The sequence below is a fragment of the Bos indicus genome, chromosome 1 (genome assembly GCF_029378745.1).
Source record: "Bos indicus isolate NIAB-ARS_2022 breed Sahiwal x Tharparkar chromosome 1, NIAB-ARS_B.indTharparkar_mat_pri_1.0, whole genome shotgun sequence".
Lineage (NCBI taxonomy): Eukaryota > Metazoa > Chordata > Mammalia > Artiodactyla > Bovidae > Bos > Bos indicus.
In genome coordinates, this window is record NC_091760.1 from 112,474,401 (window position 1) to 112,499,370 (window position 24,970).

General features: G+C 40.0%; 1 protein-coding gene and 1 non-coding gene across 10 annotated transcripts in view; one reads left to right on the forward strand and one right to left on the reverse strand.

The window, feature by feature from the left end:
• Nucleotides 1-24,970, forward strand: part of PLCH1 (phospholipase C eta 1) — a 251,714-nt gene that overhangs the window by 168,733 nt on the left and 58,011 nt on the right. For all 9 annotated transcript variants that reach the window (XM_070792774.1, XM_070792732.1, XM_070792762.1 and 6 more), the window contains 5 exons: nucleotides 80-173; nucleotides 2,142-2,345; nucleotides 8,252-8,372; nucleotides 13,571-13,742; nucleotides 20,571-20,678. In XM_070792774.1, coding sequence (XP_070648875.1) covers nucleotides 80-173; nucleotides 2,142-2,345; nucleotides 8,252-8,372; nucleotides 13,571-13,742; nucleotides 20,571-20,678 — 699 coding nt within the window. The remainder of the gene's footprint in view (nucleotides 1-79; nucleotides 174-2,141; nucleotides 2,346-8,251; nucleotides 8,373-13,570; nucleotides 13,743-20,570; nucleotides 20,679-24,970) is intronic.
• Nucleotides 2,630-2,702, reverse strand: TRNAG-GCC (transfer RNA glycine (anticodon GCC)). Its single transcript has one exon. It is a non-coding gene; the product is annotated as a tRNA-Gly (tRNA).

Sequence of the window (24,970 nt, forward strand, 5' to 3'; positions counted from 1 at the left end):
AAATCAACATGCCTTTTTAGCATGGAGGAAAATATCTCATGAAATTGCAAGTATTCTACTATTGTTCTGTTTTGTTTAGATGACAAATGTGACAACAGACTATTGTATTGACATCATAAGGAAATTTGAAGTTTCTGAAGAAAATAAGGTGAAAAATGTCCTTGGCATAGAAGGTAAAATGATTAATATTCTTAATTTCTCATTTCTCCATTCAGTATTGTTAAGTTACCTTCTAGCAAAATTTTTAGGAAAAGAAATCGGGAGATATCCTTGGAATTACAGATGATTCAAACAAAATCCACAACACACACATAATTTCCTACAAATCAGATGTCATGATTTTGGTGTTTCTCTTACTTTTGCAATGACAATATCATTTTCCCCTCTGAGCAAGTCAGCTTGATACCACTATGTATAATATATGCCAAGAAATATTTTGACTTTTCTTAAATGCCTAATTTTTAGAAATAGTCTCAACCTAAGGAAGGAGAATTTGGTCTTAAATAAACATGTTTCTTTTAAAATGTTGGCAACTCATTTGTTTTACTTAGTTGGTAGTGGTAGAGAGGTTGTAGGAACTGAAAATTTTGTTAATGACTATCTCATTTTATAGTTGAAGAAAGTGAGACTTAAAGAAATTAAGTAATTTGCTCATAGTTCTATACTCAGAATCTAGCTCCTAGGTTTTTGCATATGAATGAAATGGTATGTTATATAGCTGCATGTATTTGTAAGTTCCATGTATTTAAAATATATAGGGAAATGAACTGTAGCCTGCTACCCAAAAGAGAACAGGTCCTAGGCAGAACACATAATCTTAATTAAAAAAAACCACAGGCACCCCCCCACTGCCCACAAGAGCATCCGAAGCCATGGTTTATCTCACCAGTTTTGATTGTTGGCCTCCTATTCCCCAAACAGGCTCAGTGTAGACAAGGGGGTTTTGACACTGTAGGTTTACTTCCGGGGACAGAGGCTAATTAAAATGAAGAGAAATGATTTAATGTTTATATGTTTAAAAGCTATTTTAAAAACAATGAAAGAAGATAAACTAATTTGGACCTTTCTTTACCAATAAATGAATTACTTCCTTGGTGTAGGGCCTTAAGAGATGGAATTAAACATGCTTTCTAAGTTATGGCCGTAACCATGAAGATGAACATAAAGAAATTCTCCAGTTTCCCAGGATATCTACTGGTGGTTTTACCACAGGATTTTTGAAGAGCTGAAATGGTTTACCCTAGTGATCATTTAAGTACTTGTAGGACATTTACATATTTGTTGTATTAATGAATGCCTCTCCTACCCAGAAACTTATGTTTTTGAAAAACTTAGAAAAACTGATAGGGTTTTCTGCATAATCTTACAGCACTTTATCACTTTTATCAAATGTGCTAGCCATTAGCAGCATCTTCCCAAACCAGCTTCATAGTCAAATAATCATACCCTGATTTTAGGCTATGCCTAATTCCTGACCTTTACCTCCACTATGACACAGACAATACTGTTTTTCAAATCAGCTTAACAACCTATCAGATTGCTGTTGATCAGTATATCACTTTGGATAAATACGGCTTTAACACTGCATCAGCCACCTGGTAGGTCACACTGCATACTCACAGCTGGAGCTCAGAAGTTACTGAATAGCGATGCAATAAGCCCCTCACTCCCCCAATCAAAATTCTTAAAAAGTCTGTTTTTCTTTAGGTTACATTTAAACTGCTACTCCCCAAAGTCACACTGCAGTTTTTGACACTATTTGACCTGGGCAATCCCCCTATTGCCTCAGTATTCCCTGCAAAGGTTGTCCTGAAGGTAAATAAGATAAGCACTCTGGACAAACTTTGATCTCTTTTGTACTTCTTGGAGTCGGGTAAGTATATAGGCTTTATTTACTAATTTATTTTGAAGATTTTTGTTTTTTTTTTTGATGTGGACCATTTTTTTAATCCTCTGTTGAATTTGTTACAGTACTGTTTCTGTTTTATATTTTGGTTTTTTGGCCTTAAGGCCAGTGGGATCTTAATTCCCCAACCAGGGATTGAACCCACACCTTCTGCCCTGGAAGGCAGTCTTAACCACTGGACCGGCAGGGAAGTCCTTGGCTTCGAAGCTATAACACTTCCCTTTCTTTTCCAAAGGCTTCACGAACTTCATGCGTAGTCCTGCTTGTGACATCTTTAACCCCCTGCATCATGAAGTGTACCAGGACATGGATCAGCCCCTGTGCAACTACTACATTGCTTCCTCCCACAACACATACCTGACTGGGGACCAGCTCCTGTCTCAGTCCAAAGTGGACATGTATGCGCGGGTGCTGCAGGAGGGCTGTCGCTGTGTGGAAGGTGCGTGCCTTGTCTGAGCGCCAGTGTGTGTCAATGAATATGTCCTTTAGTTAATAAAGTCTAGTGGAAATAATGGAGACCTAAAAAATGTACTCATACTAATCAAAACCATGTTTCCACTTATTATAAAGTGATTCTTCTTCTTTCTTTTTTTTAAAGAGTGAGCAGGACCTGGTCATTGCCTGTGATCTTTCTTTTTAAAAAACATTTATTTATTTGGACATGTGGGATCTTCCAGTTATAGTATGCAGGGTCCTTTTTCAGTTGTGGTGTGCAGAATCTAGTTCCTTGACTGGGGATTGAACCCAGGCCTTCTGCATTGGCAGTCCAGAGTCTTAGCCACTGGACCACCAGGGAAAAACCCGTCTGTAAAGTCATTCTTAATTCATAATCCTGTCTCCCCCTTACAGATCAAGCAGGGAGAGAGATATGTACTAGCAGTTGGGAGGCACACCTTCAGGTGCTGAAAAATTGTGATGAACATGGAAGTTTTTTGATTAAATGATGGTAAAAACAGTTTAGAATAACTGTTTATTTTTAAGATACTTAATGATGTGTCAATCAGCCAACACTTATTAAATTTCTAGGAGGTTCTTGGGGGTGAGGACACAGATGTGAGACATAGTTTCTGTCTTTAAGTAGCTCACAGTCTAATAGAAGAAGTGGACACTAAAAACAATAATACGGTGTGAGAATTCGACCAGTAGATGCATACGTGGTAGAAAGGGGGTACAGAGAGTGAAGGGGTGCGGTAAAATGAGATAAGTCAGTCAGGGAAAATAGATGGGTCTGCGAGAAAGAGTTTTGAGTGCTGTGATAAGGAGCTTCAGGTTTAGCTTTTGGTAATAAGCATCCAGTGAATTGTTTTAATACCTACATTGATATGGTCACACTTGCAGTTTAGAAAGATTGCTTGGGCAGCAGTGTAGGAAGAAAATTTTTTTTTAATGATATATGTTTGTAGAGGGGTAAGAGAGGTGAAACTGGGGCAAGGAGAATGGTGGGAAAGCTACTGAAATGATTCAAAGGAAGGATTATAGAAGATTAGATTATGAAAGCTTAGACTAAGTGAGAACGAGGTTTATATGGATATTAAAGAAGTAAACTTGCAGGACCTAGCAAGAAAAGTGAAGGAAGTAAGGCAAGCAGGGGAGAGCTGGAAGGAGTGATGGAGCCATCATCTACTCTGGGGCCCGAAAGGAAGAGCGTGGATGAGTTCAGCTGTCCCTGGGTTGGGTTTTTAGTAAGTCTGTAACGTTTATGTAGACATTCCTATCAGTCAGTTAAATAAGAATAGAAGGATCCAGACAAGATAAAGATTCCACAATTCTGAGTTTTCTATGTGGTAGTGTACGAGATCACTTACAGAGACCTTCATGTGTAAGTGTAGGTGAAAATGTACAAGTCCCACTTAGGGGACTGCAGTCTCTCAAATATCTCCCTCCCCAAACCTGCATCAACAAATTCCTCCTCTGTGGTTTGGTGTGAAGTTTTCACTGTTGCAATAGTCTACGACTGGATGGTGAAAGTCAGTTTCTGGAAGGTTTTATTGAGAAGAAGAAGTGTATTTATCTGGGAGACTTGGTCAGCTTTGTACGTACTCAGCTTCCTGTTTGAAACTATGGTGGTCACCTTGGCTTTTAATGTACTGGGAAGGAACAGGGAATTCACCATGATTTCATCCCCTTTTGTGGGCTAGATTCTGGTTAATTGCTTTCCATACATTCTCATTTAGTTCTTACAGCACTAAGGAAGATGGAGTGATCTCCTTAAGAAGAGGGGTAGGGTTGATGACTCAAGGTACCATAGCTGGAAAGGTTGGAAGCTGGTATTTCAACTCAAGCTGTCTGACTGCACCACTTTGCTTCTCCAGGAAGCCTGTGTGGTCTTTGGAGGAACAAGCATTGAATGACATGACCAGCCCAAGGTGAGGTCAAATGCAGGCCATCTGGTCACATAAGGAAGGCCAGAAAACATAATGCAAAGCACAGAGGGGAGGTTGGCTTTAATAGGAGGCATTTGCTTGGCATCTAAATATCTACATGTTTCTAAAGACTTTAGAACTTGATAACCTGATCTTTCATGCTCTCTTGACAATTTGTCAGCCCTGTAATATGAAGATCTTAGCTTACACTTCAATCTTGGGTCCAGAGGCACCAATCTATAGACACCCAGCAGTGCTTTATCTACCTTGGTTCCGGATGAAGTTGTTTTTATTGTTAAGCAGCTGTGGCTAGGATTTAAGGAACTTGATTTATAGAATGTAGCAGGTGGTGGATTAAAAACTGCAGGCCCACAGATAATTTTCTGAAGCAGCTCTTGGCAAGTATAGTACTTAGAGAAGGAGAGTAATGCTTCTGGACAGTTTCTTCATGGTACTGTGACCTGAAGAATCTCTCCACTTTCAAGCATCTGTGTGGTTAATATTGTGTTTTCCATCTCTATTAGTTCAGTTGCAGCAATATCCTTGGTCAGGGTGTATATCGTGACTTGAGGAACACTAATCAGTCTTGTTTTTGATGAAGTGAGTTTGTCAACAAATCACATAGACAACATTTTTTTTTTTCTTTTTTACATGGCCTTTCATTTCCCTTAATTTTCAGCCCTAGTTGCTTAATAAATATGGATGTTCTGTCCAGGGGATTTTCACTCTCATTATGGAACTGATGTTGCATTGCCATTATAATCGGTTTATAGCTTTCCCTGTTATCTCTGGGAGCGCTATCAGGGTGGAACATTTCTAAGTTCCACTGTGAAAAGCTGTCATGTTAACCTCTCAGCTGGTCCTCAGATCTGACCAACTCTTTGTCAGGGTGCTTTCAGGGGCCTCTATTGTGTGGTCTGATTGAAAAAAATGGACTTGGCTATTTCGTGGCTAGGAAATTGGTTAAAGGATTTCTACTTTGCCAATGTTCTCGTCACAGCACTAGCTCTTACAAGAGGTCTTCATGGCCATTTGAACTCAGCTACTGATGCTGAGGCTGAAACTCCAATACTTTGGCCACCTCATGCGAAGAGCTGGCTCATTGGAAAAGACCCTGATGCCGGGAGGGACTGGGGGCAGGAGGAGAAGGGGACGACGGAGGATGAAATGGCTGAATGGCATCACCGACTCGATGCACATGAATTTGGGTGAACTCCGGGTGTTGGTGATGGATAGGGAGGCCTGGTGTGCTGTAATTCATGGGGTCGCAAAGAGTCGGACACAACTGAGTGACTGAACCGAACTGAACTAAACTGATCGATGCTAGTCATTCACATGCCAGCACCATTTGGGGGTGTTGTTTTCCTCATTTAACAGACAAGTGATAAAATAGACATAAAAAGTGAATATTAGGAGACCATCCTCAACTATGCAAATTCTTCTTATTATAAATGTTAGCAAAAGAACACCTTTCATGTGTTAGCAAAAGAATACCGCATGACTAATGTGGTTACTCATGAAGAGATATTTTTTTGGGTATATGATAATCAAGTTAGTGTGGCATTGCCTACTACTTTGCATTCTTTTTCAAAAGAAAGTAACTCATTTATAAGGAGCCCTGTTATGCCCTTTTTCTTCTAAGATGGGATATAAATTGGAGTATATTGTTAAGTTACATACTTTTGAAACATCTGTTTATTTTTTTCATGTCTGTATTCAAACAAAGAATATAAAATACATGTCAAAAGATGGATGGAGCTTCTCTCTGAGAAGATACCTTCTTATATTTGACTTCATTCAGGCCCAAAGACAACCCTGGTGGCTTAGTGGTAAAGAATCTACCTGCCCACACAGGAGACGTAGGATCGATCCCTGGGTTGGGAAGATCCCCTGAGAAGGAAATGGCAACCCACTCCAATATTCTTACCTGGGAAATCCCATGAACAGAGGAGCCTGGAGGGCCACAGACCATGGGGTGGCAAAGAGTTGGACATAACTGAGTGACTAATGCTTTTGCTTTCAGGTTCTTGTTGGTATTTGAATTTGTGACCCCCTATCATAAGGAAGGGCAATATCACGAGAGCTGGCAAGGTTATCTGTGGGGGATCCTTGTTTAGGATCCAAATTCTTAATTAAGGATTTGACCCTTGATTGGGACTGAAACGAACAAAGTGAAGGAGGACATGTCAGTTGACCTTAAATGAAAGAAGCAAAGACATGGAAGTAGGATTGTATGTGAGGAAGCTTGCGTAACTGGAAGAAGTCTGGTAGTTTTGTTGTTAGGAGAAAAAAATGTTTGACTTGTTAAACAGAAGCTAGGATACTAATTAACTAGTTTTTCAATCCTAGTGCCTTAAAACAAGTGAAGTTTATTTTTTATGTGAAGTCCAATATAGCTGTTCCTAATGGGGGAGTCTTTCTGGCAGTGATTTAGGGATGCAGGCTCTTTCCCTCAGCATCTGTGCCATCTTCAGCACAACTTCCAAATCACAGCAGAAGAGGGAGCATGAATGACTGTGTAAGGCAGGCTTTCATAGGCCAGACGTGGAGGTGATTCATCACTTCTACCCACATTTCAGCAGCATGTCCTACTGCAAGGGAAGCTGAGAATTGTAGTCCAGCTCTGAACCAGGGCCAGAGAGAAGACAACCTTAGCTGAATGGCAAGTCTCTAGCACCAGAGATAGGGAGGGACCTTGGAGTTAAGCAGGCAGCAGCTTCCATAGACTTTATTTATAAATTTAACATATATCTACTGAGTACATAATATGTACTGGATGCTATGTTATGCACTGAATATGCTTCAAAGCAAAGTAGTGACATGGAGAAAGCAGTGTTTGGAGAAATTAGTCTGGTAGTGGAGTGTAAAACAAGGGAAGACAAACTCTGAGTCAGGGAGGATGGTGAGGAAGCTTTTGTGTTTCTTCAGCTGGGGGCCAGTGAGTTTGTCCATATACATAACAGTATCAATAGTATCAATAACAATAATGATTACTATGTGCCATGCAGGATTATAATCATCTTCACAGGTACTTATTTATGAATCACTCAGACTTACAATTCAAGCCTTGTTCTTAGTTTTCCTTTTATGGATGGGGAAACAATACTTTAAATTATTAAATCATTTGTCCATGTTCACATAACTCTTAGCAGGGCCTAAAGATTTGAACTTCAGAAGTCAATGCAGTTTTACAACTACTGTAGAATTAATAAAATGGAAATAAATCTAATGAAAACATAATGAGTTTAAGTGAACAATAATGAAAAGGACTGGTTTTGATTTGAGAGGGTCATTGAGACTTCATAAAAGAACAGTAAAGTGAAAGAAGTAAAATTAGAGAAATAATCTGATAAGAAATATCACTATCCTCAAGCATACTCAGTTGGATTTAGATCAATTTCTTTTTTTTTGAAAAACTTTTTTGTACGAGAATATAGCTGATTAACAATGTTATGATAGTTTCAGGTTAACAGCGAAGGGGTCCAGCTATACATACCCATATATCCATTCTTCCCTAAACTCCGCTCCCAACCAGTCTGCCACATAATGTTGACCAGAGTGCCCTGTGCTATACAGTAGGTCCTTATGGGTTATCCATTTTAAATATAGCAGTGTGTATATGTCCATCCCAAACTCCCTAACCATCCCTTCTCCCCATACTCCTCCCCGCTACCCCGGCAACCATAAGTCCATTCTCTGAGTTTCTTGGATTTAGATCAATTCTAATGAGAGTTCTTGGTAAATGCTAAGCTGATTGTATGACCTCCTTGTTAACTATAAGCATTCACAGTAAATCATTTATAATCTTTAATTCCTTATCCTGATAAATATGCCAGAACACTCATTTTGGTCTGACATCTTTGTCATGATCATCCTAGTGTATAATCTCAAACAACAAACTTAATACGTGTCTGATATTTCCAGAAATATTGGGAAATACCGGAAATTTTGAGTTGTTGATGTGATGTTCTTTTTCTGGCAGTTGACTGTTGGGATGGCCCAGACGGAGAGCCAGTGGTGCACCACGGTTACACGCTCACTTCAAAGATCCTCTTCAGAGATGTTGTGGAGACCATCAACAAGCATGCCTTTGTGAAGAACGAGTAAGTCAAGCACAGCGGGGAATCAGGCTCAGCTGGCACACGGGACGCTGACTGCTGTAACTTGGCCACCAAACCACATGCTTCCTTGGAGGCCACATCTCCCTTTCTCCTGCCGCAGTTCTCTCCCTCCTTCCCAACAAAACACTGAACAAATAGTATGGGCCCCATAACCATGCTTTCTTGTGCTCTCTTCATTCCTTACCCCATTCTCTCTCAAGATGCTGCCTCCTTGAAGCCTATTCTTCCAAAGAGTGACCTCAAAGTTTCTAAACCCAGGGTTTACAGTGTCCATAAAGTTTAGAAATGCAGATTACTGTACACAATAAATAGCTTATCAGTATTGTTCAGTTCAGTTACTCAGTCGTATCTGACTCTTTGCGACCCCATGAACCCCAGCACGCCAGGCCTCCCTGTCCATCACCAACTCCCAGAGTTTACCCAAACTCATGTCCATTTAGTTGGTGATGCCATCCAACCAGCTCATTCTCTGTCGTCCCCTTCTCCTCCCGCCCTCAATCTTTCCAAGCATCAGGGTCTTTTCAAATGAGTCAGCTCTTCGCATCAGGTGGCCAAAGTATTGGAGTTTCAGCTTCAATATCAGTCCTTCCAATGAACACCCAGGACTGATCTTCTTTAGGACGGACTGGTTGGATCTCCTTACAGTCCAAGGGACTTTCAAGAGTCTTCTCCAACACCAGAGTTGAAGCATCAATTCTCTAGCACTCAGCTTTCTTTATAGTCCAACTCTCACATCCATACATCAGTACTGTATGCCAATACAATAGAATAATAATGTCTTGATTTCCAGACTTGTTGGATTTCCTATACATACTGCAGTGTCTGGAATCTGTATGTCACTTGACCCCTCCTTGGCATTGGATGACGGTGAACATTTTCTCCTTAATACTTGCTTTTGGCGGGGCGGGGCGGGGCGGGGCGGGGGCGGGGCGGCGGTGGTCTTCTGTTAAAACACTCTCTCCTCTATTGCTGCCATTGCTTCTCATTCTCTTTCTTTAGCCTATGGTCTTCTAGTCCACTTTCTCACTCCTTTAATAGTCACTATTTCCGGGACTTCTCTGATGGTCCAGTGGTTAAGACTCAGCACTTCCAATGCAGGGGATGCAGGTTGGATCCCTGGTTGGGGAACTAAGATCCCACATGCCAAGTGGAGTAGTCACCAAACAAAGAAAAAAGTCGTCATTTCCCAGCGTGTCTTTGGTCTACTTCTTGGTTATTTGCCAATTTATATCGAGAATGTTCTTCCTAAGTTTCAGAGATATATTGAAAAATTCTTAGTACAGATTCATCTGAGTATCTCATAGGTACCTGAAAACCAACAAATTTCATTGTTTATTCAGACATTTACTTAGCTATTTAATGGTGCCTACTGTAAGCCAGGCATACTGTAATAGGTGTAAGGAGCCACAGCACTGAACAAAGATAAAACTCCTGCCAGCACGGGGTCTCCATCCCGAACTGAACTCAGCTTCTCATTCTGCCAAGCTTCCTCTTAGTTAGGAAGGTAGCACTGCTTACCAATGATTTTATAGGAATTGGGAGTTACTCTTGATTCAGCCAGTCTCGTCAGTGCTACTTGCTAAATCATCTTTTGACTCCATTGCCTTCTCTTCATTTTCACTTCTCTTTGGTTCATCCTCCACACTGGAGTAGTATCTTTCTTTCTGAAAATATAAGCTGATGTTGTAATTCTTCTTAAAGTCCTTCAAAGGCTCCCTGTTGTACAGAGTCATGCCTTCTGTGCCGGCCTCTTCTTGCTCTTCCCTGTCACCTTCTACCATTGCTACACAGGGACTTCGGCTTCTGCCATCACTGACAGTTTCCGAAGTCCCTAGGCATCCCCTTGCCTTCACAGCCTCCCCCCCACCCCTGCACCAACCCCCTCTCCTGTGCCCTTCTCTCTATCTAATAGTCATCCCCATTATTCCACCCCTCTAATTCTTGCTCATCCTAGCAGACTGCTTAGGCATTGTCCCTTTGGCAAACTTACCCATGCCACAATTTATTTAAATGCTCCTTTTCACTGTCCTTAGCACTCTGAGCATATTTCTGCCATATCATACAGCACTTTCTTGCAATTGTTGGTGACTTGCCTCCTTTTATGTCTTTAGGATCATGAGCTCATTGAAAATATGTGGCTATGTCTTATTCTTTAAAAAAAAAAAACTTTTCTTTTTTGGCGGGGGAGGGAGTACTGTTTATGACTTGTGGGATCTCAGTTCCCTGACCAGGGAGTGAACGAGAAAGGAAGGAACCTGGGGCACCACAGTAAAAGCCCAGAATCCTAATCCTAACCACTAGGCCACTGGGAAACTCCCCTGTATTCATTCTGTAGTGCCTGCAATATACCAGATATTCAATAAATGACTTCTGCATTAAAAAGAGGCAAGTTAAAATTAACAGTTGCATAAAGTTAGTCTTATAGACCTTGCTGCTGCTGCTGCTGCTAAGTCACTTCAGTCGTGTCCGACTCTGTGCGACTCCATAGACGGCAGCCCACCAGGCTCCCCCGTCCCTGGGATTCTCCAGGCAAGAACACTGGAGTGGGTTGCCATTTCCTTCTCCAATGCATGAAAGTGAAAAGTGAAAGTAGTGGCCTTTAAAATTTCTAATGTTTGGTCTTCTCATTAATTAAATATGAAGTTAAAATGCTGTTCTGATAAGAGACACTTGCTGCATAGCAGGTTTGGATTCTGGTGTCTTCTACATGGAAGAATCTCGAGGACTCAATTATGATGGATCAATTTACCCTGATTGCTCCTCAACTTAGCCAGGTTGCTGAAGGATTTGCCCCTGAAATAGAGCCTTGAGAAGACCTGCTATCTATGTACTCTGGTGACGACCATGCTAACTTCAAGTTTGGAAGAAAACTTAGGAAAAAAGGACTTCAAATGAAAGTAGTCAATAAAGTTGTTAACACCTTTTATTTATTTATTTTTAATTTTATTTTATTTTTAAACTTTACAATATTGTATTAGTTTTGCCAAATATCGAAATGAATCCGCCACAGGTATACCTGTGTTCCCCATCCTGAACCCTCCTCCCTCCTCCCTCCCCATACCCTCCCTCTGGATCGTCCCAGTGCACCAGCCCCAAGCATCCAGTATCGTGCATTAAGCCTGGACTGGTGACTTGTTTCATACGTGATATTATACATGTTTCAATGCCATTCTCCCAATTCTCCCTACCCTCTCCCTCTCCCACAGAGTCCATAAGACAGATCTATACATCAGTGTCTCTTTTGCTGTCTCGTACACAGGGTTATTGTTACCATCTTTCTAAATTCCATATATATGCATTAGTGTACTGTATTGGTGTTTTTCTTTCTGGCTTACTTCACTCTGTATAATAGGTTCCAGTTTCATCCACCTCATTAGAACTGATTCAAATATATTCTTTTTAATGGCTGAGTAATACTCCATTGTGTATATGTACCACAGCTTTCTTATCCATTCATCTGCTGATGGGCATCTAGGTTGCTTCCATGTCCTGGCTATTATAAACAGTGCTGCGATGAACACTGGGGTACACGTGTCTCTTTCCCTTCTGGTTTCCTCAGTGTGTATGCCTAGCAGTGGGATTGCTGGATCATAAGGCAGTTCTATTTCCAGTTTTTTAAGGAATCTCCACACTGTTCTCCATAGTGGCTGTACTAGTTTGCATTCCCACCAACAGTGTAAGAGAGTTCCCTTTTAAAAGTTCAGTCTTTTTCTTGAGTTTTAGTTGCATCTTTATACCAGGGTTTCTCAAGCCTTGGCACTACTGACATTTTGGGCCAGATTATTCTTTGTTATGGGAACTGCCTTGTGCATTGTGGGACAATGAGTACGTTCATGACTGTACTCCCTGAACACCAGTAGCAGTCCCCTCTCACAACATTGTGACCACCACAAATGTCTTCAGATATTGACAAATGTCCCTTTGGGAGGGGTACTACACAGCCACCCCCACCTCTGTTGAGAACCAGTGCTTTATACACCAAGCATCATTAGACACTAATAGACACAGACTTTTTGTAAACAGATTGATAATTTTAAAATTCACTGCTAGAATTCCCTGATGTGATTTCACAGACAACTCAGGGTTGCTAGTTTGTTGTTTTTTTCTCTTTCTAACACACTGGGTGAAACCCATGTGAGGACACAAGAGTAAACAAATTATAGTCAGGTAATCAAACCAACCTCAGCCACAAAGGTTCATCTCTTATATTACCTCTGGCATGAGATTTACTAATGAGGATAGAATGTAATTTCAGAAGGTCACAGCCTATATTGTGGAGCTTGTGCTTGTCATATAAGCCCAGAAATAAAATTTTTTCTCCACATAGACATACTAGGTAATTTAAATATTGGTTTGTATGTTATGAAAAAAACTATTGCCTATTACTTCAGAAGATATATGATGGAAAACTAGGGGAAAAAATAAGCCTGAGTTTGTTTTTCCAAGGAAAAAACAAAATCAAAAGAGGAGTAAGGTCATATAATCATTCCTGGTTCCTCAGGCTGTCTGTGATAATAACTTCACTGGGGCCCCACATCTCTGCACAGAAACCTGAGTGCCGGAGGAGAATGCCTGCCTTTTTTTTCCTTTCTGAAAGTAAAGACTAGTATATAATTCTGTACAAATGACTTTGAAATGCCTGATATAGGACACTATAAAACACAAATTCCTTTATGTTATTTTATCCTCAATAGTAATTTTCAAGCTGGGTACTAAATATGTATTTTTAGAGTAAATATATGCATTTAATGATAGTGGTCTCCTAGATGTTTCTAGAATTTGAATGAATAAGACAAAATTACATTATGAGTTTTCTTTCTGTATGTTTCTTATCTCTCAAAATTTTCTCTTTCATTTTTTCTTGTAAAAGAGACATAATGTATGTACCATGTGTGTGCATATATATGTGTGAGGGAGAGAGATGCAAAATATTAGACTAAGTCATCCCATGTGGATTGGTATTGAGTTTACCCATTATGCCTGGTAAGGTATATTTGGCCAGAGGAGTTTTTTAAAAAATGTGTCTCTCATTGTTTTCATTTTAGAAGCATTTTAATCATCACCTCTTTAACAAATACTGTCACCAGGCTTGTAAGAACATAGTGAACATGGAATGATTTTCAAAAGTCCCTGTGAGTTGCTGTGGTCGATGCCTTTACAATGTGCTGCTGTTTTCTCAGGTTTCCAGTCATCCTGTCCATTGAGAATCACTGCAGTATCCAGCAGCAAAGGAAAATTGCTCAGTACCTGAAAGGAATATTCCAAGACAAACTCGACCTGTCATCTATAGACACAGGAGAGACCAAGCAGCTTCCAAGCCCTCAAAGTTTGAAAGGCAAAATCCTAGTGAAGGTAAGTACCTCAGAAATGAAATAAAAAGCACTCATGACCTACTAAGCCCTTCCTCTCTCAAAGACTAAAAATGGGTTTATCAAGAGAATAATAAAGTCAATAATAGAGTCAAGAGTGAAGATTTGTCTAGACTTGTGCATGCACCTTGTTCCAATTTATTTATAGTCATACCTTTAGAAAAAGCTGATTACTGACTGAACATGTATTTTGGGGGCTGTTTTTATGAAGCAAGAACATCAATACTGTGAGCCAAATGTTGAATGTTTTAGTCAGTGGTGGTTCATGCTGGAGAGAAGCCTGTGTACAGGAGACAAGCCTTACACGAGAGGAGAGGCTCCTTCTGTCCATATCCAGAAGCATTTCTTTCAGATCCTTTTCTCCCATTTCAAGCTCCAATAACTGTCTGTCAAAAAAAGTCTTCATGGTTGATCAGCCTGGGTTATGTAAGTGAGAAGAGCTGGCTTCAAAGTGGAGCACAGGCATAGACATAACGCCCCATAGGATTCGTGTGTGCGCGGAGGAGCAGTAGGCAAATAGAATGACATTTCATGAACAGATCTTCTCAGAGAGGAAACCTACTACCTGAAATGAATATTATTAATACAAGGAATAGCCGGGAAGACAGCTTTCTTGAGATTTCAGATTGCTGATATGATTCACTTAATCCCAGTTAATTTTGTGTATTTGGACTAAAAACATTTTGGATAGTTGTATTGTTTTGAAACTGAAAACCTAAGGAAAAGCAGTAGAATATTGATATTTAAATGGAGTTATATTTTACTTTAAAAGGTGTGTACAAAAACCAAATAGCACAGTGGAGGCCTAGGAAAGTCAGACAGTGTAATTTCATAGCGAGGCTAGAATTGGGGTGTTAAGAGAGGACAGCAAATGGAAAAGTTGTATTCATCTTTGAAATTGGTCAAAACCTGTTTTTCTATCAGTTAAATGAGAATTATAGGCTGAATCCATCAAAGAGATGTCGTTGGGCATGTGTATGTGTGAAAGCATTTTGAATAAAAGCTCCAATTATATAATGCAAGAAATGATGTTAAGGTCAGTGTTCCTGAAATCTTGCTAAAGTAAACTCTTGTGGTGAAAACTGGGCTAGAAAGTTGGATTAGAAAGCTCAGTGTCACCTTTATAATCTTGTAAATGTTTTCATGTCTTTAGCCAAGCAGTCAGAAGAATAAATACCAAATGAGTCCATTTGGACAGCGGAACCTAAGAAATATTTGATATAAACTCACTGAGTTCCCTTCTATATAACTCGGCTTTGGGTTGTTGGGCACCAACTGTCTGAAGGCTGATGGGCACCAGGATGAATCAAAGCCAAAAGACCTAAGACACTTATTGGAAAGAGTGGCAGTGATGTGGGCTGTGGGTATTTCAAAACAGCTGTGGTCAATTTGCTGGTAGTAACCGTCTCCAAACTTTAAGGAGACTTCCTAGATCTGTGGGGGCAGAAAACTCCCATTTGAAGCAGCAACAGGGGAACTGATTTTCCTAAGTTCCTTTAGCATCTGAGCAATCTTTAGCATTGCTTAGATGCTAAGATCCTTTAGCATCTCTGATCCCAAAGGCAGTATTTGAATGACTGCTTACTACTTTGGAGATGGACAAGTCATTCATTATTATAACTATATACACATGCCTTCCCATATATTTAAAACATACCAATATACTTGCCTGGAGAATCCCTTGGACAGAGAAGCCAGGCAGGCTACAGTCCATAAGATTGCACAGAGTTGGACATGGCTGAAGTGACTTAGCATGCATGCATGCACAATACACACACACACATATATGCACACATAAACACACACATATATGTGCACACACATACACACAGATATACACAGTAGTCTCTCAGTATCCATAGGGGATTATTTCAAAATCTGTGATGCTCAAGTCCCTCATATGAATGGTCTGGTAGAGTTGGACCTTTGCATCTGTGGATTCCGTTGACCCTTAGATATGGAGGGCCGGCTGTGTGTGTGTGTGTGTGTGTGTGTGTGTGTGTGTGTGTGTGTGTGTGTTTATCTCCTGAAAAGTAAATGAAAGTTTGCTTTTGAACAAAAATAGTAACAAACTTAGTAATTTTTCCACAGGCTTACAGATGAAAGAAACCTTATCTAGCCCAAGCATTTTACTTCTGTAGAGATATCACAGAGTTGTTAACCACTCTCCTAGGGCCATGCTGCTAGATGCTAAGAGATGGCTATGGTTCCAGTTTCTAGAAATATTTCCATAGACTATGGAGAAATCAATCTAATTCTTGAGTGCAACTCCTGCATGAAATAGTATGTATGTCAGAGGGGGACTTTTAGGTCCTTTTTTTGTTTATAACAAACCCCTGTTAAGTTCAGAAAATTCTACCTTGCATGTGTGCTCAGTTGCTCAGTCGTGTCCAGCTCTTTGCGACCCTTTGGACTCTAGCCCACCAAGCTCCTCTGTCCATGGGATTATCCCAGCAAGAATACCTTAGTTTATTCTATAATTTTCCTTGTGAGTAGCACTGTTCATGAGAGGCATTAAGAAATAATGTTCTGTTCTATTGCTTTTCTTCCTATCTGCCTGGAAAACATATCTTTCAAGGACCAGGAACATTAAAAAAGCTAGCAGAAAATATGGCCCTCCTGTCTTTTAATGAGATAGTAAAAGGAGTGAAAACAAGGATGCCTTGTGAATACTCTGAGATGGCAACTTTCCTTACCCTGCACCCACTGCCGCATTTAAGTGAAAGGACTTTGAAGTCTTAGTGCTGCTGCCAGGCCTGCCCGTCACGACTGCTCATGGTGGTTACATTTTCCTTTCTTTCTTGTGGTATCAGAACCATGTGCAACACTCCAGAATTGCTCTTGCTTATTTGGTATCACCTCACACCAGTCAGGATGCCCATCAACAGATAAAGACGTGATGGTACATATATACAATGGAATATTACTCAGCCATAAAAAGAAACAAATTTGAATTAGCTCTAGTGAGGTGGGTGAACTTAGAGTCTATTATCCGGAGTGAAGTTGAGTCAGAAAGAGAAAAACAAATGTTGTATATTGATACATATATGTGGAATCTAGAAAAATGGTACTGATGAACATATTTGCAGGGCTGGAATACACAGACATAGAGAACAGACATAGAGAACAGACTTGTGGGCACAGCCAGGGAAGTAGGGGGGATGAATTGAGAGAGTTGCATTGAAACATCTACATTACCATATGTAAAATAGATAGCTCATTATACAAACCATATGTATAACACAGAGAGCTCAACCCTGTGGTCTGTGACGACCTAGAAGAGTAGGATGGGGTGGTGGGGGAGGGAGGTTCATGAGGGAGGGGACATATGTATACTTGTGGCTGATTTCCTTTGTGGTGTGTCACAAACCAACATAGCATTGTAAGGCAATCATCCTCCAATTAAAAACAGCTGAAAAAGCATTGACTAAGATGGTATTTCAAGAGAGGGAATTGAGGTCACTAGGTTTTAAATGTCTTCTGTACAGCTCCATCTTGGTGTTTGTCATTGTGCTCAAAACAAAGTTGACTGAAGAAATTAATTGGTGGTGAATAAATGAAGGAGGTTCATATATCCCTGAATCTGTCTGGTCACCACCTAATTGAGTACCTTTTTCTGGTACTGCTAGGCATATTATCTTAGCTATTTTACAATACTCTCTAAAATGAAGAGATATAAAACTTGTTTTATAGGGACCTTCTATCAATAACACTTAAAGTAATATGTAGACATCAATACCTTAATTCCAAGCTACCTTGTTATTAAAGATATACAGGAAGAAGTGAAAACAATATTTTGCTATTCTAAATTAGAATCATAGTAAAAATGTATATATATACTCATATATCTATGTTATATATATTCTTATGGGAAAGAATGTAGTTTTCACTTCGCAAATAGCACTTACAAACAAGAATGGTATTACATAGTGGTATGAAGGCAAATTAAATACCAACTTTTTAAGCCTATATACATCCTTTTGTAATTTGAAGAAAATAAGTATTCATTCAAACCCTGAGTTTGGATTCTTAATATAGATTTTGTTTTCATTACACAAATGATTTAACCAGCTTTGAATTTATCACTATGCGAAGCACCCGAGACCAAGTGCTTGGGTATCAGGGAAGGTACAGGAAAACTGGGAGGGAGGAGTTCTCTGAAAATCTGACTATGCTGTTGGCCCCGTGAAGGTAGGAGAAGTGGATGAGGGAAAGATCCAGAGTGATGAAGGTGGGCCAGCCATGGTGTGAAAAGCAGAAATACTAGAAGTCCCTGGAACCTGAGTTTAGAAAAGACAGCCTGGTTAGTTGTTTGGGAAGATATTTAGAAATGTATTATTAATTTTGGCTGCCAAGCATTTGCACATCCTTCTATGTTTAAAGAATTTCCCCCGTCATTATGTGTTTAGGAATCCCCTCATAGAACTAAAGTTATTAGACATTTTGCTTTTGCTGTCTTCCATTCATTAGAAGGAGCAGTAGGTCCAGCCCACAGTCAAGGAAAAGGAATTCTAGAAGGGCATGAAAACCAAGACGTAGGAGCCACTGGGGGTATTTTAGAGGCTGCCTACCACTGTGACCTTGGCCACTTAGCCACAGAGCTTGATTCTGTCTCCCCAAATCCCCAAGATTTGGGGAGGGATTCAGTTTCCTATTAATTTTCCTTTCTGCTTGCAAGTGTGATTCTTTACCGATACAGATGGTTAGCTGCCCTAGCAGCTCTTATCAGGCCGCTGGGCCATGCCTTCTGGTTATTTACTTTTTCTTTTTCTGAATATAAATCTGGAAATGTAGAAAAGGAGAAAATAGCTATCATCCATAGTGCTGTTACCCAGAGATTTGTACTCTTAATAATGGACCGTATTTCTTGCCAGAGATTTTCCTTCAGTTTTTATACATCACTGAGATCATAATGAGCATGTACCTTTTGCCATAGGAATTCCCCCTTGTTTTCCAAAAGCCCCTGATTCCTGAAGTATGTTAGTTGTGAGGGGTATGCTCCAGCTGGGCAGGCATATCATTGCACTGTCCTGTCATAAAAACTGGCCTGCTCTGTGCAGAGGGGATCACCAGCAGGAGGGAAGGGCACTTTGAATCTGCTCAGGAGAACAAACTGCTCTAAGGACATGGGATGGACATGATGCCTATTATGGCAAGTCATTATTCTCAAACAGAAGCCTGGTCTGACTTGCATTTGTTAATATAGTAAGTACCCCTAATTGTTGTTTTTCAGTTGCTGTCGCATCCACCTCTTTGTGACCCCATGGACTGCAGCACCCCAGGCTTCCCTGCCCTTCACTGTCTCCCGGAGTTTGCTCAAACTCATGTCCATTGAGTTGATGATGCCATCCAACCATCCCATCCTCTGTACTGCCTTTCTCCTCCTGCCCTCAATCTTTCCCAGCTTCAGGGTCCTCTCCAGTGAGTCAGGTGGCCACAGTATTGGAACTTCAGCATTAGTCCTTCCAGTGAATATTCAGGGTTGATTTCCTTTAAGATTGACTGGTTTGATCTCCTTGCTGTCCAAGGGACTCTCAAGAGTCTTTCCCAGCACCACAGTTCAAAAGCATCAATTCTTTGGTGCTCAGCTTTCTTTGGAAGTAAGAAAAATGCCTTTTCTTTAAAGTCTCTTCTCTCCAGTGCGTGCGGGCGGGCGGGCTCTGGTGAGGGTCCCGGGGAGTGGCAGCCGTAAGGTGTGCCCCTGCCCAGGAGAATTTTTTTTTATTTGAAAAAAAATAAATAAATAAAGTCTCTTCCCCTTTTGTTTTGTCCCTAATTCAAGCAATCTGCCTTCAAGTCAGTCTGAAGTAAGGAATAACACATTTTATTTTCATTTTTCAATTTTTAAAAATTATTTTTAACTGTGTTAAAATACAGCATAAGACTTACCTACCATCTTAACCATCTTTATACCATCTTAAGTATACAGTTCAGTAGTGTTAAATACTTTCACATTGCCTTGTACAGAAAGCTCTTTCCTTGCAAACTGAAACTCCATAGTCATTAAACAGCTCCCCATCCTCCCAGCTCCTGGAGACCACTGTTTTACTTCTTGTTTCTATGAATTTGGCTACTCTGGGTACCTTATATAAGTGGAATCATATAATACTCTGTTGTGACTGGCTTAATTCCTTTAGCCTAATATCCTCAGGGTTCTTCCATGTTGTAGCAAGAGTCAGAATTTCCTCACTTTTTAAAAGCTGAGTAATATTTCAATGTATGTGTACCACATTTTGTTTATCCTTTCATCTGTTAGCAGACACTGGGTTATTTCCACTTTTTGGCTATTGTGAATTTTCATTTTTGTTTTGTATTTTATTTTTTAACTGAAGTACAGTTAATTTATATTATACTAGCTTCAAGTGTATAACATAGTGATTCAATATTTTTATAGATTAGACTCAATTTAAAGTTACTATAAAATAATGACTATTTCCCTGTGCTGTACAGTATGTCCTTGTAGCTTATTTTATACATAGTATTTTGTACCTCTAATCCTCATACCCCTATCTTGCTGAATTTTCATTTTTTAAAAATTTATTTATGGCTACACTGGATCTTTGTTGCTTTCTCTAGTTGTGGTGAGTGGGGACTACTCTTCACTGCGGTCTGTGGGCTTCTTATCATGGTGGCTTGTGGTGTTGCAGAGCACGGGCTCTAGGTGTGAGGGCTCAGTAGCTGCCCTGAAGCATGTGGGATCTTCCCAGACCGGGAATTGAACCTGTGAATAGCAGGCAGTTTCTGAACCACAGGACCACCAGGAAAGTCCCTGAATTTTCATTTTTAAATTGGGTGTTGTGTTTCATTTCAGGGCAAGAAGCTGCCTTACCACCTTGGAGATGATGCCGAAGAAGGAGAAGTTTCTGATGAAGACAGCGCAGATGAAATTGAAGATGAGTGCAAGTTCAAGCTCCATTATGTAAGTTACAGGCTTGGCCATAATTTTTACCCTCCATGTGCTATAATAAAAACTGCTGCTGTGCTGGAATATTCACAAATATGCTGGCTGTAGTGTAGAAAGAATATGTATTGAAAATCACGTTGTGTGCTGGCACACAGGACTCCCAAATGTTTACTGAGTGACTGAGTCAAGGATCGTTGTGTCTTAGAGTTGGAAGGAGTCTTAGTGATTAATCCATTTGACCCTCTCTCCAGGGACCAATTCCCTTCTATTCCAACTTGGTCAAAACTCAAATTGCAGTTGGAAATGTCACTGTTTGGTGAAATAAACTGGCTTTAGCATTGTCTCCCTGCCTCCCGCTAGCAGCCCCACCATGCTGCCATTCAAAGCTGGCTCACAGAACCCAGCTGCAAGAGGATCTGCTTCTCTAGAATGCTCGTCCCCTCCCTGAGACAATGCAGCTTGGACCAGAAGATCTCCAAGTTCTTCCAGACAATGAGACTCTTGGCTAAAACTTTAATTTGCCACATGTTAGACAAAATGGCAAAGAGCAGTTTGTCACCTGCATGTGGCTTCAGACTTCTGTCCTAGAACAAGGAGCTCTGTTTTTAAACAGAGCAGCACCATTTAGCCAGGTACCCCAGTGGAAATGCAAACCTGGAAGAAATGTAAGGCTTACAGATCTCCCTATCCCCCATCCCTTCTTGACCACCTCCACCTTCTATAGCTCACATGATTTCCAGGATCATGTGATGATCTGAGAGTAGCACCTGCTCATGTTAATTTGTTGTAGAGTTTACAATTTCATTTCTATAGAAAAGTAGTATTTCTCTAGATGTCAGAACTATTATCCTACCTCCTAAAAAAGAAAATATTACACAAAATCTTCTAATTTACAGTATTGCCCTGAATTCAATTATTACATCATTAAAAACAGTCTTCTTTCTTCGAGATAATAATAATGGCAGTGGCTTCCTATAGGTATTAAAGATAGCTGGTATTTTCAAAGAGGGCAAGAGCTTAATGACAACTGAAGTCTCAGTAGATAGTTCTTTCTTGGTGTTAATGCATTTTAGAAGGGATGACATGGACAAGATTCAGCCTTGAAATGAAAAGGAAAAATTACCATCTGTATTAATCTATTGCTTTTTAATAGTTTTTATTAGCTCAATTAAATACCACGAATAAGGCTATGGTTACAGAAAATTAATCTAAATAGATTTACATAAGTGAAAATACAGTTAATATTTTAGTTTCTTTGCTTTTGCTCTTATAGCTACTTGCCATTTTGGTAATTACTTGTGATTATAGGTAATCTAGTTCTTTTTCTAAGCTTTATTTTATAGACTAGATTTTTGTCTCTGAATTTCAGTATCTTTGCCTCTTTTTTTTTTTTTTGAACATAGACGTAAAAATCTTTAATAAAATTCTAGCAAACAGAATCCAACATTTTATTCTTTTTTCAATGCTGAATTTTTTTTTTATTTTTAAACTTTACATAATTGTATTAGTTTTGCCAAATATCAAAATGAATCCACCACAGATATACATGTGTTCCCCATCCTGAACCCTCCTCCCTCCTCCCTCCCCATACCATCCCTCTGGGTCGTCCCAGTGCTCTAGCCCCAAGCATCCAGTATCGTGCATCGAACCTGGACTGGCATCTCGTTTCATACATGATATTTTACATGTTTCAATGCCATTCTCCCAAATCTTCCCACCCTCACCCTCTCCCACAGAGTCCATAAGACTGTTCTATACATCAGTGTCTCTTTTGCTGTCTTGTACACAGGGTTATTGTTACCATCTTTCTAAATTCCATATATATGCGTTAGTATACTGTATTGGTGTTTTTCCTTCTGGCTTACTTCACTCTGTATAATAGGCTCCAGTTTCATCCACCTCATTAGAACTGATTCAAATGTATTCTTTGCCTCTTGTCTCCACTTGTTCTCTTGGTTGCCAGCCTCAGAGTAGTCCACAGTTTGGAAGCAATAAACAGAGTGTTTATTTTTATTTATTTATTTGACTACACTGGGTCTTTGTTATGACTCTTGGGATCTTCCATTTTCATTGTGGAATGTGAACTCTTAGGTGCGGCATGTGGAATCTAGTTCCCTGACCAGTGATCAAACCCAAGCTTCCTGTGTTGGGAGCACTGAGTCTTAGCCACTGGACTACCAGGGAAGTCCCAAGGAAGGAACAGTCTTGGCCAAGTTATGTGTTTAGGGAATGTAGTTTTTCGTGAAAAAGAGTGGTGGAAATTTAGCTACTATTACAATAGTACTTATTGCTCTGAGGAAACCCATTATTCTTGTTTCTAAATCCACCCAATAGTATAAAATTTCTTCTAATGTCAGTGAGCCTTCTAACTTTCTAAGTTAAATATCTATAATTACAAAAGAGAATTAGCTAAGGTGTTATGGAAGCAAATCAATTACTTCACTTGTGAAACTATCCATCTGGGTTCCTCTCAAGCTTCATAATCTCTTGGTTGATGTCTAGGCATCCATATAGGTAGACAGTTTAGAACATGAGTCCATAAAGATAGACATGACCTTTCACTTGGATTCTTTGATTTGGGCCGAAGTGAATGTGAAGAGCACCTTACCTATAACATTTTACAGGTGTCTCTTTGTTAGACTTTAGGAGAGAAAATATATGCAGAAACCAACATTCTAGCAGAAATAGATAAGATTTTTACTCATCCTTTTCAGATCTGTTTTCTCTATTTTTGAGCTACTCTGAGAAGAGGCAGTACTGTATTTAGAAAGCCAAAGCATTATCCTGCAATCAGTCAATTTCTAGTTTAGTTGTCAGCAGAGGGCTCAGATGCCTTATCTGAGTGTTGAATGTAAATTGCCTGATCTAAACCGAGTGATCAGATTTCTACAAAAGTGGATGTACTGTGCATAGTTGGTATGAAACCAATAATTACCTTAGAGGAGGTTCTTAACCTCAAGTTGGAGTTAACAGAATGTGGTTAGATTTATAAGTTATATCTGAATTATTGCAACAGATAAAGATTTTTAACTTAGCATTCAGGGATACTGAAATGCTAGTTGTCTTGGGGCTTATGCAGGATTCATTTGCACACTCGACAGATTTTTATGGAGGTGCAGCCATTGTGCTGTAGACATTGGGGCACATATCAATGAACAAAACAGAACAGCCTTTGCCTCTGTGGAGTCTATACCTTGGTGGGAGGAGGGAAGACAGACAAGAAACAAAGCAAATAAGTAGCACGTGTAGTAAGCAGTGATAAGTAATAAGGGGGAAAGGGAGAGAAGAAATGAGTAGAGGGTCTATGGAAGGTTTAGATGTGAGGGCCAGGAAAGGTCTCACAGAGAAGGTAACACATGGGCAAAGACTTGAAGGAAGTGAAGTTAGCCATATTGATATCTGAGGAATATTCCAGGCAGAGGGCACAGGAGATGCAAAGATCAGAGGCAGGATTTGCAGCTCGCCCAGCTTCACCTTGGGGTTAGAAGCAGGGTGGAAGGCAGGACCCTCATGCTGGCCCTCCTTCTCCTCTTAGTCTACTGTCTAAGGAATTCAAACCTACACCCACACTGAAAACTTTTGCTCTTTTAATAAATGCTTTCTGTTGTTGAATTAATTGAATCCTTTAGGCATCTGCCCTATTATTTTGAGGCTTCAGCCATAGAGAAAATCTGGCTTATGATGTAATAAGCCATAGATAAAGCTGATGTGTTCAGTGACCCAGGAAGCACACAGATCAAAGACTCGGGGGACAATTTCCTTTCAGCCACAGAGCAGTAATCTAACAGATGTGCTTCAATAAGGCCAGCTCACCATTATTCATCTTTTTGGGGTCCTCTAATGTCAGTGTGCCTTACAGACTTTCTAGCCCATGTTTCAACCTTACAGATTATTTTACTCTTCTGCTGAGTTATTTGATACCTTTTCTCCCCCTGCACTCTCTAAGGCTGAGTTCCGGTTTCTTAAGCACAAATATCAAACTGTCACGTATGTAAAGCTTATCCTGTGAACACCAAGCTTTCCAACAAGTTTAAGTGAGCCTTTGTAGAGTAACATGCAACCACTTTTTGTGTCATATGAATACCCCCAAATCATATTTACTCTGTGTATGTCTCACAGTAAACACTTTAATAGTCTGCTGCCTTCCTACCACCTTAGATTGAGCTTCTTTCATAAGTTATTCATTGTATGATTTGAGCCATTTTGAGGAGGATTAAGAATCTTGTTGGTTGAAGACTTGTCAGCGCTCAGGGAAGGGATGAATTCCTTCATGATGTTGTGAGATCCCTGTTACTCAGTAAATGCCC